This window comes from Emydura macquarii, unplaced genomic scaffold (assembly GCF_026122565.2).
Source record: "Emydura macquarii macquarii isolate MOO-44397 ecotype Brisbane River unplaced genomic scaffold, CSIRO-AGI_Emac_v2 contig_3348, whole genome shotgun sequence".
NCBI classification, from domain to species: Eukaryota; Metazoa; Chordata; order Testudines; family Chelidae; genus Emydura; species Emydura macquarii.
This window is the reverse complement of record NW_027133485.1, coordinates 2,521,975-2,539,621: the sequence shown is the minus strand read 5'-3', so window position 1 is coordinate 2,539,621 and position 17,647 is coordinate 2,521,975. Positions and strand designations below refer to the sequence as shown.

Sequence of the window (17,647 nt, the reverse complement as noted above, 5' to 3'; positions counted from 1 at the left end):
GTGCAGGAGGGGCCTGGCAGGAGTGCTGGGGTCGAGGGCTGGGCCCGTCCTGCTGCCAGCACTTCGGCTTGTGCGTCTGCTGGGAAAGGCCCAGAGGTCCAGCCCGTGCCCGCCCGGCAGCTCAAACCTGCCCTCGCTCCAGAGAAACCAGCTGGCCAAGCAGGAGTTGGCCCTTGCCTGGGTGCCTGAGCTCAGGATCCCCGTGACAGCGCAGTGACGGGGCATGGGCGTGCTGCGCGGCCGTGTCCCGCGCTGGGTGGGTGGGGCTGACTAGGACCCTGCGTGTGCATAGCGCTGCCTGCGGGCGGGTGCACCCACGTTTGTGTGCACATGAACATGCACGCACACGGCTACACAAGCGTGTGGCAGGATCTGTCTCTGGCTGGGCGTGTGCGTCTGTGTGTCATTGCCCCGCCCCTGCCGCCAGCAAACTCACCATGAATCCCGAGAAGCGGGCGGAGCTCGGAGCCAGCATCCTCTCTCCCAGCCCGAGAGACACCCGGGCGCGCTGCAGAGAAGATGAGAGGACGTGGCTGGAAATGGCCCAGCAGGTGTGGGTGCCCCTCAGGCAGGGCCGCTGGAGCCTGGGCCGGCTCCCCCGCCCGCAGGCCAGGAGAGAGATCCCAGCTCCGTGGGCACGGCGGGCGAGACGCTGGCGGGGCTAGTGCCATGCCCTACGCCTTGCCCAGCGAGGCTGGCACGCTGCTCTCCCACGCCGCCTTGATGAGCTCACCCTGAGACACTCGTTACAGGAGCCGCCCCATCATTGCAGAGCTGGGCGTGTGGCCACGCCGGGGCGGGGTAGGAGCAGCCAGCCAGCCACTGGGCCCTGGGCCCCCCCCTCCCCGGGAAACTCACACCAGCCACACCTGCCGCTCGGTGCTCGGATCACGGCCCTGACCGAGGATACGGCAGAGCCGAACCCACAACACCAGCCGCCCAATGACAGCTGGGTCCCCCCCCACCCTCTCCATCTGTCTGTCTGTCTCTCTACCCCCACACACAGCCCATCTGGCTATCCATGCTCACTACCGTAATAACTGGGTATCAGAGCAGTTTATCAGCTGCCAAGAGCAGCAGGCTGAGCCGGGAGCCCTAGTGGGGTACACCACAGTGGTATTCTTGGGGGGCCCCCTGCCCCCCTGTGCCGGGACGCAGCTGGCGGATCTCCTCGCAAGTGACATCCGCGGGTGTTTCTGCTCCATTGGGCCATGTTGATTCTTGAGGCTATCCCGGAAGCAGGGGTGGGGCTGGCTGGCAGTGGGGGCACCAGCGGGGCCCCCCGCCCCCCGGGGACAGGCTTGTGTCTCGTGCAGCTCACGCTGAGCTAACGGCTTTCGGCTGCCACTCAGCGCCGTCCTTACACCCAAGGTCTGGGGTTGGGGTTGACCATCCGTGGACCCGACATTCCCCTCCCCGCACTGCTGTGCAGTGGCTGTTCGCCATCCCCCACCCCAGAGGTGGCTGCATGTCGGTGGTGTGGGGTGCACAGGTTCTGAAAAGCTCTGGGATGAAAGGTAGGAGGAGAGCTGTGACGAATGGGCTAGAGGGAGGGACCCGCAGGCCAGGAGGGAGGCCAGAGCCCTGTGTGTGGGAGAGAGGTACCGGGCCAGCCAGCCTGAGGCTGGGAGCGAGGAGCCCCGGTTTCAATCAGCGATGGCTTTCCTGTGCCGGACAGGCAGGCCGGAGCTGTGTGTGTGTGTGTGTCTGGGTGGCTCCGGGATGGCGCAGTCGGCAGGTCAGCGACTCAGCTGGGCACAGACTGGGAGAGGAGCGTGACCAGCAGCCCCCGGGCACTGGCAGGCCGCAGGGGGAGAGCCCCGGCCAGTACTTTGCTCGATGATCTCAGCGCCGCCTGATGTTTGCCTTTGGCTCAGCGCGCAAGGCCGGGGAGCCATCCGCACACGGCCAACGTGCCCAGCTCCTCGGCTGGCTTGAGACTTTGCTCGGAGGCCGATGATGAGACAGCGCAGCCCTGACAGCGGCAGGCTCCTGTGGGCGTTGGGGTCGTTCCCGGGGCGGCTGCGGGGAGGCTGTGAGCCAGCCGCCCGGACTGCTGGGGACGGGGGCCCTTTGCCCCAGCCCCCCTTTAGGAACCTGTGCTGGTGTCCCAGGCTTCAGCACGCCCAGATCCTGAGGCTCACGGGTGCATCGGCCAATCACGGGTCACCCCATTGGCACACGCTCTGCCCAGCTGACTGGTCATCCTGCGGTGCTGGGCACCTTGCACCCACGGATTAACTCCTGTGGGCTGGGTGCCAGGAGTGCTGAGCCCCCACAAGGCCCCCTGAAGTCAGTGGGATCTGAGCACCCGTGCAAACCTCACCTCTGGCAGCGTGCAAAGCTCTGGGGCGCAGGGTCGGAGCCGCGATCCACATGCACAGCTGCCACTGGCATCCTTCCCCCTCTTCCCGGTCAGATCCCGCTGGGAAAAGGTCGGGGGTGGGGGGACTTTGCCTGTCACCCCTACACACACCCACACACCCCCAGAGGCAGCTGTCTCCCAGGTCTCAAGGTCGAGCATGCCTTGTGACCGGGCTGTGCAATGTGCACTCAGCGCAGAGAACGAGGAACACGCTGTCTCTGCCGGGAGCACCAGGGGCTTTCTGTAGCGGGGCCAGTTTATCCCGTGCGGTCACAATCATAATTAACTCATAGATTTTTCCATAAGGCTGGGCTGGCTGTTTGCTCCCAGGTCGCCAGGACCCAGCCGGCAGGAACTCAATCTACAGAAGAGCCATCGCTAGGCAGCGAGGTTATTCTATTAGCCTATTGCCTGTCTCCACGTGCTGCAGACTCCATTGGGGAGGGAAGGAGACGCTTCCTTGCTGCCTCTTTCCTCCATGTAGGACTGAAATTGCCAGGCTGAGAGCAGAGGGTCCTTAGCTCGGGCTGCTCCTCCGTTCTCATGCGAGCATCCCAGGCAGCCGACGGGCTCCCTTCCGGGAGAACTGGTCTGCCAGGAGGCAAGGCACATGGCAAGGAAGCCTCCTGGTAGGGGTTGGTGATCACTGGTCCGCTCTGAGCAGGAGTCACTGGACCAAGGGACTGAAAGGTTATAAAAGGACGCGATGAGGCGTAACCCCCATTACCTGCAGGGCAAGGGAAAAAACTCTAATTAGTGATGCTCTGCACCTGGGGGGGCTGGGTAACTAAGTGCCTCTGGGCCTGAGGTGGTGGCGTTAGGCTCCACGGAGCTGGGAAGGCAGCTGGCTCAGAACTGATCCCTGGAGTGGGCCCTGGAAAGGGGGTAAGAGATTGCAGAGAGGGCTGGGCTTGTCTGAAGAGCAGAGAGGGGTTGCAAGGGGAAGCAGATGAGACAATTGCATAGCCCCAGGGGACAGAGGAATTATTCGGCTTTGGTTGCATTGTCAAACCCCAGAAGGGGATTGAGTTTAATATGTCTTGGCTGGCGGGGCTGAGCCCCGGTGGATCTGGCAAGGAGCAGGAGGCGCTGCCGTGTGTCACTACCTCACAAAGGACTTATGGGGTGAGGGGGGCAGCTCCCCCCAGGAAGGGTGGGGCAGGAGAGGAGAAGGGGTGGACCAGCAAAAGTCTGAGAAGGCGAACTGGGGGGAGAAGGCTCCGTGTTTCACAGCCCAAGCCGCACGTTGCCACAGGAGGACCCTGGCCCCAGCCCAGAGGATGCTTGGGAGTGGGGAGGAAACTGAGGCAGGGTTTTTTATTGTTGCATCTCCCTGGATAGTTCTCGTACTACTCAGTACAGAGCAGTGGTGGTCCAGAGTCTGGTGCAAAGCGTGTGTGACCCCTGCCCCGTGCCCGGTGGGAGAGGCACTGCCCCAGGCTCGCCGGTGGGGCTCTGGGCGAGGCTGGGAGGCATCTGAGGGGCCAGCGTTGGCTCCGGGGGTTGGGGCAGTGCCAGTGACCTGTATGGCTGCAGCTCGTAGGACGAGGTGCTGGCTAGAAGATCCGCACCCCAAGCGTGTGCCCACCGGCCCTAACGTGGGAACAAGGCTCGGGCTCTGCTCAAACCACTGAGGAGCTGGTTCCTGTCCTCGCAGGCTGGTGCGTGGCTAAGGGGGGCGCCCGGCTGGCACTAAGCCCTTTCCGTGGCCCAGTCCCCCCTCGCCCAGGCGCCTGACCCCATGGCATGTGGAAGGAGGCGCCGGGGGGCTGCTAAGGGAAGTGGGGCTGGCTGAGGCCTGAGTCCAGCGAGAGGAGCTGGCCCAGGCCTGAGGGAGGAGGGTGTGGACGAGCGAGGCCATGGGTCAGCCGCAGGGCAGGCAGATGAGGCCATCCGGGGCCTGGGAGGCAGAGGCAGAGGCAGAGGGGGGTGACGGCGCTAGGACAGGCCAGCTCTCCTGTCCTGCTCCGACGGGTGCAGCGACACCGAGTGTGAGGCTGAGCCTGCCCCAGCAATCGGCCTGCACCCGGGAAGGGGCTGAGCCCGTTCCTAGCGGGGGACGGCCGCCTCCATGATCTGCTTTGCTTCCTAGCAGACCCCACGTGAGAGCCGAGCCATTGTGGTTTGAACACCCTCCCCCCCGCCCCCCGCTGTCCCACGGGGCTCAGCAAAGCCACGTCAGCCTGGCAGCGGAGGAGGGGGGAGGAGGGACCCCTGCCCCACTGCTGGAGACTCCCAGGGCACCACTGAGCACTGCTGGGAGCAGCCCCTCTCCCTGCCCCTGCGGCTGGGGAGATGCAAAGCCCCATCCCAGGAGCCTGGACGGGGGGGGTGCGGGGGGAGTTATCTGGAGATGCACAGGGGGTCTCCTTGCCCCCACTGTGCCCTGGAATGACCCCGCCACAGGTGCCGTTGCGTCACCGAGCAGGAATGCCTTGGAGAGCTGCCTGGTGGCCTTGTCTGGGCCGCCGGCGGGTCTCTGCTGGGGGTCCCTCGTCCGCCGGCATTTGTCATGGAAATGGCAGAGCGTGGGGCTGCCAGAGACCCCGGCAGGGCCGTGACAATACAGAGACTCACTGAGCCACAGTCGGAGCAAAGGCTGTCGCTACCCAGCCTTCCCGCAAGCCGCCCCCGGGGCCATGGGGGGCGGGTCCGCTCGAGCCAGGCTGGGCCCAAGGAACAATCCTGCCCCCCTCGGCCTGGCGCTTCTCTACCCCTGTGAGCCACAGCCGGGAAGTAGACGGCAGAGTCCGCCCCCCCCCCCCCTCGCTGCTGCTGTGTGCCCCCCTGCGCCGCCAGGCCCCTGCTCGCCCCCAGCCGGCGTGGGGCTGGATGTTTGACTGGTGGGTAGGGGATTGGTTGGTAACAGGGCAGCTGGGAAATTGGATATTTGGGGCCGATTTCTCCTTCCCACTCCGCATGGCAGCGGGTTTATTCCACTGAGGCCAGCACATGGCGAGGAAGGGTCCTGCCCCCTTCTGCTCCCTGCTCCTCGATGCTGAGAGAGTCCCCCCACCCCCAGACACCACAGGGAGGGGCTCTGCTGGGGGCACAGGTTGGCAGGGAGCTGCCCAGCTCCCCCAGGCTCTGTGCTGAGCTCCACGTGCTCCCGGCACGCGGCTGCCCTCGCCAGGATCAGGTTGCGTGGCTCTTTCCTCCCCGTCTGTCCTACAACATTCCCGGGCGCGGAGTCAGCTGGGAGGGCAAGGCCGGATGGGGTTTCGGGGAAACCTCAGCACTGTGCTGAGCTGGGCGACACGCCCCAGGGCTGGGAACGGGGGAGCCAAGGGAGCTGGAGCTGGAGCTGGCCCTGTGCTAGGAGCTCAGCTCAGTCGTCCCCGCTCCTCCCCAGCCGTGGCTGCATCCCTGCCTCTCCCGCTTTTCAATTCACTCCTCGGCGTCAGTGTCGCCATCACCCGGCCGGGCACCAGCACAGCAAGACCCGACGGACTGTGCCCCACGCCAGCGTTTCCTCCGGCGCAGCCGCTCGGCCCTGGTGCGCCAGGAAGCTCTTTGCGTTGCCCTCTCCCGGCGCTCGGCTCTGCGGCCTCCTCGTCCTTGTCATCACGGAGGGGCTGGGGCCTGGCATGCTCTGCTCCAGCTGGAGCCAAACAGTTGGCCAGGGTGGAGTTGGGGGGCTGGGACAATTCATTCAGTGGGAGAGCCACTGAGCCCTGCGTAGGATGCAAACCACTGCAAGGCCGTTCCAGCACCTCGGGGTGGTGTGCCGCCCGCGAGGGCCGCCCGTGGGAATGGGTGGCTGCCACACGCTCCATTCCAGGTGTGGCCCTCCACTTCCTCCTCCTCCCCCCGCTTAGCCAGCTCATGGGCCACCCGCCCCGAGTCACTCCCGGCATTCCTGGAGAGGGCAGGGCTGGGCGTTTTGGGAAGCCCGTGTGGCGGTGGGTTGAGCCAGATCACCTGTAATTTGATCTCCTGTCCTCATCCTGCCAGCACCCCGAAGAGGCGCCTTTAAATACGCCCCACAGAGAGGCACCGTCCATCGAACAATCCCACGAGCTCTCTGCAGCTAGCTCGGAGGGGCAGGCCAAGTTCTTTCTTGCTAAGATGCTCCCAGGTGATGGGACGCTCGCCTACGCCTCGGCTACAGGAAGGATGCGGTTACTGGGAATGGGCTGATCACAGAAGCTAGAGACTGGGACGGTTGGGCCCCTCTCCCAGCAGGGACCGTTCCCTACAGCCTGTTCCCAGTGCAGCTTCAGACCATGGGGGTGAGCGGGCGATGGGGTGGCTGCTGCCCCTGCATTTGCCGATCGCTTGGGGGACCTGGCCCCCAGAGCAGCACCGCTCACACGGAGCACTGCCCTCCCCTCCCCTCCCACGCAGCAGGAGGCCACGTCCCTACATCTCCTGGATCGTCCCCTTGTGCACATTGCCCCATCTGCTTTGGTCAAGCCTCCTGGGCTGCTCTCCCCATCTTCTCCCTGCTGCCGGATTGCTGCCTGCACAGGCAGGCCGAGTGCTGGCCCCAGAGCCCGTCCTTAAACATGCCACCGGGCCCCAGCCCGCTGCTGCCCGTTGATAACCTGACCTCAGACCGCCACAGGCAGTTGAGCTGAACAACGTAGTGAATCGAACATGGCCCTGGGCCAGGCAAGTGGCTATCGAGCTCAGCTCTAGCCCTGCAGCACAATCAATGGGCCGGCTGATCCCAGCGAGCCACTGGCTGCTTCAGAACACACAGGGATGGGGCTAGCCGGGTTTTTGGTTTTCATCTTTCACTTTATTCCGCACGTTCCCGGCTGGATTCCAAGGGGGGTAATTCGGTTCTGCTGGCAGAATGGAGCAAAGGTGGCTTCTCCTCTGGCCAGCTGTTATACGGCGCCCCTGAGCCTTTGTGACAGCACCATGGCTCCCCATGCACAAGCCACAGGAGGGCACCCAGCAAGGCGCAGGCTCAGCTGGTAACACGACCCAATGCCAGGCGTGCTGCACCGGTTGGCACTCCAGCCTTTGCAGGAGATACTAGCCTGAGGTCCCTGCTGCTAGTCCCTGGGGGCTGCCCCAGAGGTGGCTGCATTGCAGTGGTGGGTGAGAGATACAGGCCCTGATCCCCGTCACCTTCTCAGACCACAGGTGTTTTGTGAGAATAAAGGACTGAGTTTAGAACGCCACTTGCCGGCCTGTGTAGCACCCTGGGGGATGGAAGTTGCTGCATAAATGTCCTAGCGCATTGAGGTGGGAAGGAAAGGTCCCCCTCATGATGAGAGAAACACAGGGTGGGCTCAGGGTGTGTTAATGAACGGCTATTGGTCAGAATCACCTGCAGGTGGGGGAAAGGGAAGCCGTCAGAGGATGGGAACCAGCAAGTGAGAGACAATCATTAAACTGGTGATTATGACGCTGGGCCAGGAAACCAATGTCTTGGCGGGATGATTCCAAATCCAGCAAATGCAACTAAATGGCAGGTGCTGTGTGTAATAGAGCACGGGAGCCCCCCCCCCTTGCTGCTGGGGCCGGGGCCAGGGCCAGAGAGTAAAGACAGGGCAAGAGTGCAAGGCCATGCACAGACTAGGCAGGGAAACTAGTTTACCAAAGAAGTCCCCTCGGGAGAGCTGGGTTCAAATCCTACCAAAGATTCAAACGGAGGAGTTGAGATTAGAGCCCCTTCAAATATTAGGGGGAGGTCAGATTGCTCTGGCCCCCCACAGGCTGGGCTCTGGGTTCAATCCTAGCCCCTCAAGGGGCTGCTTCCCAGTTCAGACACAACTGGAACCCCCTGAAAACACCCACCCTTTTGGCTCCAGACAGTGAGACTACCCTAGGATCAGCGCCTGGGATTCTGGCCCCCTCAGATCTGAATCTCAGCCCAAAGCCAGTGAGCCTGACCCGAATGAGACCGACCCAGTGAGCGTGTCTCCCCCCGGCAGCTGGCTGAGATGAAGGGGGTTGAATTCCTTCCCAGCCCCGACTGGGCATTTGTCTACATCCCTAAATCTCCCTGCACTGTCTGGACAGCCTGGAGGGAGGGGCATGTGGGTCCCATTGCAGTGGGGTGGCGACCAGGCAGCCGCCGCAGTGATGCAGTCCGAGAGCACTGCTTCGAAGTGGGGGGGCCGTGTCTTTGAGGAAGTCCAAAAACCTTGGGGCGGGCGGGGGCCTTCCTAGCCCCCCAGCGGGCACAAACAACCGGACCCACCGGTACCGCGCTGGCACAGCGGTAAAACAGAGTCTGGCCAATGGCTCCGAGCCAGAAAAGTGGGGTGGCCCCCGGTAAAACCGAGGAGGAGCGCGGGCGGGCCAGTGAGTGTTGCGGGGGGGGCGGGTGCCCCCCGGGCTGCCCCCCAGCTCTGCAGCATCCCCCTCACCCACGTGCACCGGCCTTTCCCTGACCTTCCCCAGTATTGTCATGGGCGAGCAGCCAGCCCCGGCCCCCTACCCCCAGCCTGCTACCCCCAGGCCTGGGGAAGACTGCCCCGCCCCGCCCCCCGGCCGGGCCCCCCCCCCGCGAGTCCCTAGCCAGCCTCCAACTTTCCCTAGATAGTCTGAACACGCGGCCGGGCCCAACCAACAGGCGGGGGGGGGGGAGGCTGGGCGTCCTGGGGCCCCCCCGCCCTGCTCCCCGGCTGGCTCCCCGCGACCCGGCTGGGTTGCCCCGGTCCGCGAAGAAATCCGCCCCCCGCCCGGAGCAGGGGTTTCCCCGGGCCGCCGCCTGGCCTGTCCCGGGCCGAGCCAGAGACACCGCCCCCCCCCCGAAGTGGTAGCGGCCGCTCCCGCAGGCCGCCCGGGCCGGGCTGTACAATAGCGCCGCCGCCCAGCCCGGCCCGGCCCGTCCATCCGCTGCTGCTGGCGCGGGGCCGCTGTGTCCGTCCGTCCCCCCGCCCAGGCCGAGTCCTGCCGGGTGCTGGGCTCCCCCCTCCCCTGCCGGGCGGATACCGCCCTCCACCGCCCCCCGCCCGGCTGCTGGCGCTGGGGAGGGCTGGGGGCGCTCGGAGCCGCGTGGGCTGGAGGAGCCGGAGCCGACCGCGGCCCCCCCCCCGGCCGGGAAGGGGCTGGGCTGGATCCGATTCCGGGGGCGGGTCGGGATGAGCCCGGCGGCGGCGGAGCAGGGGCAGAGCAGGGGCAGGGCGTGATCCGCACCCGCAGCCCGGCCACGGCCCGCCCGCCGCGGGGGAACCGAACCGAACCGACCCGAACCGAGGGCCCGCGAGCGGCGCCCGGCCCGGCCCGGCATGGAGCGGCGGGAGGCCGCGGAGCTGCGGCACCGAGACCCAGGTACATCTCGGCTGGTGTGTGTGTGGGGGGGTGAGATACTTTGGGCCCCCCCCCCCCGGCGGTCTCCAGCCCGGGGGTGTTGGGGGGGGGGGGAGCAGCATCAGGTGGCAGCCGGTCTGCGCTAAGCGCGGGGGGCGGGCAGGCCCCCTCCATTGTCTGCGCCTGCCCCCCCCCCCGTGCGGGGCTGGCTGCCCCGGGCCGCCCTCTCCGAGCCCGCGGGCGGCTCCCTGCCGGCCCCGGCCCGCTCCTCCTCCCCCCACCGCAGCAGGGGAAGCGGGGCCCGGCCCGGCCCCTCACAGCGCGGGGATGAAGCTGGCGGCGCTGCCTGGGCGCCGGGGGTGGGGGTGGGGGAAGAGCCCGGGGTGCGGGGGAGGCTCCCGGGGGGAGGGAAGTTCCCGGGGGGGGGGGGGTTCCCCCGGCCCGGCTCGGCTCGGCTCGGCTCGTCCCCGAGCTCCAGGGCAGAAGGAGCCGTGAAGTCATCGGGCCTGAGCTGCCGGGTCCCGCCCCAGCCGCCTCTCCCTGGCCGGGCAGCGGGCTGGGCTGGAGCATCTCTCGGGCACGGCTGGGCACGGCTGGGCCGGGCCGGGCCGGGCCGGGCGGGCGGGGGCTGCGGAGCTAACGGAGTGTGAACTGGGGGGGGCGCTTCCCGTCTTTGCGCCACGCCGCTGCTGGGGCTGCGCCGCCCAGACCTGCCCTGGATGGGCTGGGGGGGGCGGCCGGGGGGAGGGGGGGAAGAGCAAGAGGAGCGTGGAGGGGGGAGCTCCGACCCCTTCCCTGGAGGAGGGGCGGTTGTGGAGGGGCAGGGCCCCTGGTCCGGCTGGGAATGGGAAGAAACCCCTGCATTGTGCCCTGGACCCGGGCTTTGCGCGGAGTGTGCGGGCTCTTCCCCCAGCGGAAGCAGGCGCTGCTGTCTTGGAGAGCCCGGTCCCAGAGACTCGCTAATTTAGGCCAGGCCCGAAATGTCCGCCTCGCCCTGCAATGTTTGCAGGACAGACGGGAGCTGGGGGCACAGGGGCTCTGCGAATCAGGAGTGACTCCTGCAGTCTGGGACCCCCCAGCTGGTGTGAAGGGGTGCAGCTCCCACTGGAATCGCTGCGCCAGATCCACTGCCCTCCGCCGCGCTGTGGTGAGTTCACACCAGCGGATTTGTGCAAGGCGGGAGGAGGATGGGCAGCAGCCTTGGCCGCCCGGCTCCAGCATCCCACATGATGGAAAGGAAACCCAGGAATAGGCAAGAAACGGGGCCAGGGGTTCTAGAAAAACGTGGGGTTGCTCCCAGCTGCTGGGGTGGCAGGAATTAGCGAATAAAAATAGAGGAACTGCTTCAGCGCTCGCCCGACCCAGTGTGAATCAGGAAGGAGACGCTCCGAGATGGCGTCGGATGGAGAATTGGGCCCCGGGGGGGGTACGACTCACTCCAGGCAGTGAGACCGGCCCAGGATCTCCGAAGAGGCCTCCTCACCATGGCGGGCGGGCCAGTCGTGAAGGATGCGCTCGCTTCCACGGGTGGGAGACACAGGCCCAGCTGCGCAGGCAGACCCGGTGGAAATGGAGGGTCGGGGGAAGGCAGTGCCCCCTCCCTGGGGTTTTAGGGAGCAGGAGGGAAGGCCCGCACAGAGCCATGCCTGCACCACTTAGGGGCTAATTAGATCCACTCAAGTGGCTGCAAGATAGAAGTCGCCCTTGACAAGACCTTTCCAGATAGCAGCCGCCTTGTGCCATGGACTTTGTTTCAGGGTGTGCCCGGCCCCCCACTGTACAGCCCTCTGCCCGCTGAACTTAGGGGGCATTGGGGCTGCTCACGGTCTGGGCTCCTCTGGGCCAGGCCGGTGTCCCCCCAGGACCTGCCTGCTCCTTCTCTCCCTTTCTCCCGGCGTGTCGCTGGCATGAGTCCCCAGCCCTGCCGCACGGTTGGGGCATGGGCCAGACCTGAGGAGGGGTGGCACTGGCACGGGTCAACATGAGTCTTGTCCTGCCCACCGGCCCCCTTTCTTCTGCAGAGTTGGGGTGGAGGGGGTGTTAATTTTGTCCTCCCCATCTCTGGGTTTCTCCCTACCCCAATGCCAGGCTTCAGCTCCCCCGCACACGGGTGCAAGAGCCACCTCTGCCAGCTCATGACATCTGGAAGCAGGCACCAGCAGGGCATTCTGTGCCCATCTTGCCCTGTCTGGGTCCTGGCTCTGTCACTGCTCCTCAGACCCCAGCTGTGGGGGATGGCAGAGCTGAGCCAGCCCCACTCAGAGCTTGGTTGGTCTCTGTGCGGTTAGTGGTTGGATCTCTGAGCGTCACAGCGCCCATCTCTGCGGCATTCCCAGACTGTCTGCAGTGTCGGGTCATCCTCAGACACTGCTCCATCTTGCCGTGGAGCCGGCAGTTAGCTGTGTCGTTGAGCTGTGCTACAGCAGCTCTGCTTATCCAGATCCTGGTATGGTTTGGAGTCCTGATTAAAAGGCTGTCAGGTCTTGTCTACACCATACGGTGCAACAGTGTGTTAGCTCGTGACCGGGTCCCGCTGACATGGTTACCTGTGCAGCATAGCCTCCTAGATCTGAGTGAGGCAGGCAGAAGGCTGGTCTCATGAGTGGGAAGGCAAAAGGCCTTTCGTGATGGCTGCATGGCAGGAGCTGTCTGCATGAGAACATAGAGGGAGGGATGCTGAGAATGCAGCATACATGGGGGCTGGGCTGGCTGCATTTCCGGGCTGGTTTGTGGCATTCTCAAGTGCCGTGCTGCTCTCCCTCGGTCCCAGAGCGGGTCACGGGAGCAGCCTGGCCTGAATCTGCAGCTTTGCCCAGGCTTCCCTCTGCTGAGTTCTCTTGCCCCCGTGCAGCCGGAGGATGGGCAGCGGCAGGCTGGAGCTGCGTCGTCTGGAGCCAGGGTTTGTTTTGGCTCTGGGCCTCTCTCGGGGACCCAGCCAAATGCTCTTTGGCCCGGGCTCTGTTGGTATCTCTTGGTGCAGGCAGGGCAGCGCTGTGACTAAGCATGGCTTTGTGGCAGGCCTGTGTCTTTCCACTGATGGAGGAAGAGGCAAGGCCCGGCAGTGTGTCGGGTGTCGTCGTCGGCCCCCCCCCCCCCCCTCCCCCCCAAATGCCCTGTTGCTGGAGTGGGAGGGACAGCTGCTGTGATTCATCCAGGCCTGAGTCTGCCCTGGCCTTTCCGGGGAGGGGAGGACGACGCTGGCAGGGGAAGCAGACGAACCGCGGCCCGTTTATCAGCGGCGCTCGCTGCTCCTGGTCGCCGGCGGGCGAACCGGCCCGGGACGCCGGGCTGCAGCCCTGGGATCCTGGAGCGTTTGATAAACAGGGTGTTTAAAAAGAAAACTGCAGCCCTATTGTGTCTGCCCGGCTCCTCCGCTCGTCCTGGCTTTCCATTGTTTAGAGCGGAGCACAACCTTTCTTTCCCTTCCGATGGTGTCCTGTGCTGACGGCGGGCGCCTAAAACGTCCATGCAGCTCAGGCTGGGCTGTGGTGGCAAGTTCCCCGCTGTTAGCGGGAGGTGCCCGTCCCTGGGAATAGCGCCCCGCTGCCGGGAGCGGGAGCCCGCGGACACCCAAGGGATTTTTAGTGTGTCCCACCAATACGTTGGGGCGCTATTGTGTTGGTGGTGGTGGTTCTCCTAGCAAGGAGACCGTGGGAATGGGGGTAGGGGTGCGAGGGGAAGAGAGAGCCAGATGCGTAGCAAGCGAACTCCTTTTGCCTTTTCAAAGGGATGCTATCAAGTCGTGTTGGGCCCCGCTTTGTAGAATGGGTCCCTGCAGCCCGGCACCAATATAAACGGGTTTGTATTTTCCGTGGAAAGGGGTTTGTTTAAACATCTCCCCCCTTTTTATTTCGTTTCGGTCAGTCCAACCCGCCTGGGAAGTGGAGCCGCCCAGCCTCTGCCCATTGCTGCAGCTGGGAAACAGCCTTGAGCCCATGGGGAGGAGTGAACGCGCGGTGAAATCCGGCCCCAGCTGAACTCGGTTTGCCATTGGCTTCAATGGGGCCAGGACTTCACCCGCCCGAGGTGTTTGCGCTTCTCCTGGGGATGGTCTCGAGCTGGCTGCCGTGCAGGGAAGGGCGTTTTCCAGTGCAGCTGGACAGGGTGTAGGGGAGGAACAAACGGGTGCGATGTGGCCCCTCGCAAACCAGCCAGGACGCTTGTAGCACAGATTGAGGACTGGGTGAGGAGGAACGGCTCTGATGTGGCAGTAAATGCAAGTGGCTGGCCGAGGCTGGGGCAGAGCAGGCCCAGGCCTGTTATCTGTACGGGTCTCTTTCCTGGTCACTGCAGCCCTTCCTCCCACTGGGGCTGGGGGCCCAAAATGCAGAGAGCTTGGGTCAGCCGGCGAGGCAGCGATTCTGGAGGAAGCCAGGTCCAGGAGAGGAGGGAGGAAGAGCTGGGCTGGGGTGGAGTCCTTGGAGGATTGCTTTGAAACCTTCTGAGCGATGCAGCTGGAGCTGCGGTGTGACAGCCCTGTCGCGCGTTGTCCAAAAGACTCACTGCAGCTTTCACTCCGCAGAGCTCTGAGCGGTGCTGACTCCGGGACCGAGCAGCCCTGAGCAAGAGCACAGCGCCGGGGAAACGGCCGGCCCAATCGCTGGGAGAGCAGCAGGACGTGTGCGCTGCATCCTGCTAGCAATCTAGGGCTCATGCTTCAAGCTTACACCCATGGTCTCCTTCGCAGAGACGCTGTCCCTGCTCCAGCTAGTCAATGGCCACTGCAGATGCTCAGCACCTCCGCAGATTAGGTTGTGAGGTCTGATTTTGGACGGAGCGGAGCGCCTAGCGAGCACTTGGAGAAGGGCAGCTGTGTGGCACTGATGGGCCGGTTTTCTCAGCAGCTCAGCACCTGGCTCGCCGAGGTCGGCTGGAAGTTCTGCTGACAGCCGCTGCTGATGGCCTGCCCAGAGCTCAGGCACTTCCTGACCGGCGGCTGTTCCGTGGCTGGCCCGAGGGGGGTCAGGGTGAGGAGCGTGCCCAGGGACCGATGCGGACTCTGGGATGGTCCAGTTCAGATCTAGCTGCGCCGTGAACCCAGGTTGATGGGAAATTTGTGATTGGGGGCCATGGGGCTTGAAAGCAGCTCAGGTTCTCGGGCCCGTTTGCCTTTAGGTCTATTTTAAATTTAACCATAAACAACCCGAGGCCCCATCCCAGGACTGCCCTGAGATCCTGCCTCCCTGATTGTCCCCGTCGCTTCTCGCTCCTCCTGCCATGGCCAGGGCACGGCTGTGCGGCGTGGCTGCTCTGCCTTGCCCTGTGCAGTGCTTTGGGGTTACCAGCTCCTGCCCTGCAAGCAGTCCTCCCTCGCTCCTCCACGGATTGCTTCGCTGCTTCACGAACTATGGGGATGCAGCAGGGTATCCATCGCCCAGCGTTCCCCAGAGCGTCCTCCTGTTAGAACCAGTTCTTCTGGGTTGGTCTGTGGAGCAGTTAGCCCCAAATCTCCGCGATAGTCCCTGGCCACGCAGAGACGGGCCCCTTGCTGCGGTGCGGCCTCCCTTCCCCGATCACGGGGCGGTTTAGCCCCAGAGGGATAGGAAGGTCTTTGGGGCAGGGTCTATCTCTCCTCTGTGCTCGGTGACAGCTCTGCAGGCTTCTGTGCGCTGGGTGACAGCTTCCGGCTTGGTTCCCAGTCTGCTTTGTTTTCGGGTTCCCTGGCTCTGATCCCTGGAAAAGTGGCTGCCGACGGGCTCTGGACCCTGACGTCTGCGCTGAAAAGAGTGCCGGGGAAGGTTTAAACCCAACCCCTGAGAAATCCCCGGCGCCCTGTCTTCCCTGGAGGGATGGATGAATGCCGGACCGCGTTTCTGTGATACTCCTCAACCCAGCTGCAGCTCCCCTGCAAGGCCGGGGCGTGATCAGGGCTGGCCTGAGCTGCTGCATCCCCCTTCACGCCCCAGGGGAGTTGGGAGCCAGACCTGAACGGGAGCAACTTAGTTTTCATTTCTGAGTTTTGGAAGACGGTCCTAGGGGGATGTTGGCTTCCTCTGGGCAGGGAGCCCGGCTGGTGTGGGATCTGGCTGCCAGCCCATGCCAGCTGACAGGGACGGGTCACACTCTGCTTCACCAGCCGCCCTTTGTGTGGCATCTGTCCGTGCTGGGCCTTGCGGGGCTGGGGGTGGAGAGGCACGGAAGGGCAGCGGTTCTGTTCAGCTCTTTGCCCTCCGGCTCATTGTGGGTGCTGTCTGGGTCGGCCGCAGGTCCCCGCTGTGGGCAGGGCGTCTGGGCGGCGCTGCAGGTGGAGTCACAGTTGTACCTGCCAGGAGCTGCGCCGCAGGGCGTGCGTGGGGGGGCCGGGCTGCTTTGTTGTACTCAGGTGCTGTCATCCAGGTGTGATGGATACAGTCGGTGGTGCTAATCCCCCGGAAGCGGCATGTGCGTGTGTGGGTGGGTGAGCAATCGGGCGTCTGAGACACGCTCAGCCGCTCCTGATAATCCTGTGGGAAGACGGCATGGCTGCAGACTGGGGTCTGGGGGCTTTTCCCTCTAGGGGTGCTGGCTCTGACCCCGCCCCAGGGCAGGGGGCTGGCTGACTGAGAGGCAGGGAAGGCGATGGGGGGGCTTTTCCCCTCTAGGGCACTAGTTCCAGTCCTCCTGATGAGGGGCTGGTCCGGGCCTGCGAGGTGCCTCAGGTGATGGTGCCTGGCCGGCCATGGTGGTGAGGAGGCCCAGGACTGAATGTGATCCTTGCCAGCTCGAGTGTCCCTCTGAGCCACTGAGGCACGTTGGCCGAGTGGGGGCAGAGGAAGTGGCCCTTGGCTGGACCCTGCTGGGGATGAGTAGAGGCATCAGGGTGCTGTTCTCCAGCACTGCCTGCTCCTCAGTGAGGGGAGAGCCCGGGCATGTCTGTCCCACGCAGGAGCCGGGTGCTGATGGCCTCAGGCCTGAGGTGGTCCAGTTGCTTGGCCTCCGCCCAGGATCCCTCCTCTCAAGGGCCAGCAGCTCCGCGGGGCTCAGGGAGGCGATTGCCGCTCCCCGGGCGCTCAGCGTTGGGCTTCTTCGTTTTATTCCCCCAAACAAACCCTGCAGCCTGTTGTCCCGGAGCAACGACAACCCTACGATAACGAGCCGGCCCCAGGGGCTGGGGCTTCTTCCAGAAACCAGCTGGCCATGCAGCCCGGCTCTGACCCGAGCATCTCGCGGAATTCCCGGCTGACTCGGGCCCTCGGCTGCCGCATCCGGCATTGGAAGGATTCAGCTGGAAAGGGGCGTTGACAGGCTGCCCCCTCTCTCCACCCCCCCCCGCCCCCATGGAAGCCAGCCTTGGGGCTGGGGATCCCTCTGTGCGTTGCATGGTCCTGGCTGTCGGTGTTACGGCCCGGGGGGGCCGGGAGGGAGGGCAGCGAGGTGGTTTGGTGTGCCGCACGGCTGGGCTCTGGAAAGCCACCCGTTCACTTCCTTTGCTTGACTCAAAGCCGGGGCTGCCCACCTGCCGCGCTGTGACAGGGACCCTGCTGGAGCCTTCCCGTCCCGGCCGCTCGCGTGCCGAGACCTGACGCCTCGCCCCGCTGGCTGCCAGGGGCCCCCCGAGTCCTCAGCGGCTCGTGGAAGGAGCCGGCGAGGAGCTAGGCGCAGTTAGGAGTCGCTGCGCGGAGAGCTGAGGTCAGCAGCAAATCCCGCAAGACTCTCCCAGGAAAGCTGTGCCCTGCCCTCCGCCCGTGCGTGCGCTCCGGGGCGGGCAAGGATCGGCTGCCCTGTATTATCGCTTGGGAGGCCACAGGTGCCCTCGCGGGGGCTGCTTTCGCACTCGTGACCCCCAGGCCCTGCAGTGTCAGCCCCGCACAAACGGCCAGGGCAGCTCCGAGCCGCCCTGTGGGATGGAGACTGGGGAACCCCGAGCAGGACCTCGCTGTGCTAGGTGCTGTACAGAGACGACGAAGCGATGCTCCCTGCCCTAAGGAGCTTCCAGTCCGAGACGGGCCCTGACGGACGAGCGGGGGAGCACAAGGAAGCGGGGAGGCAGCGTTGGTCCAGGTGAGAGGCAGTGGTCTCGTGGGTGTTGTCGGCGTTACAGCGAAGGAGTGTGAAGGAGGGCGGCAGGGCGGTCTGTGGGGAGCATTG

General features: G+C 65.0%; 1 protein-coding gene across 3 annotated transcripts in view; it reads left to right on the top strand.

Annotated features, from left to right (window-relative positions):
• The first annotated feature begins 8,931 nt into the window (after positions 1–8,931).
• Positions 8,932–17,647, top strand: part of MAP7D1 (MAP7 domain containing 1) — a 33,735-nt gene continuing 25,019 nt past the window's right edge. For 2 of the 3 annotated variants that reach the window (XM_067533734.1, XM_067533731.1), the window contains exon 1: positions 8,933–9,601. In XM_067533734.1, the coding sequence (XP_067389835.1) occupies positions 9,559–9,601 (43 nt within the window). In that variant the 5' untranslated portion in view covers positions 8,933–9,558. Of the gene's footprint in view, positions 9,602–17,647 lie in introns of all 3 variants that reach the window. The other variant, XM_067533733.1, reaches the window with a different exon arrangement.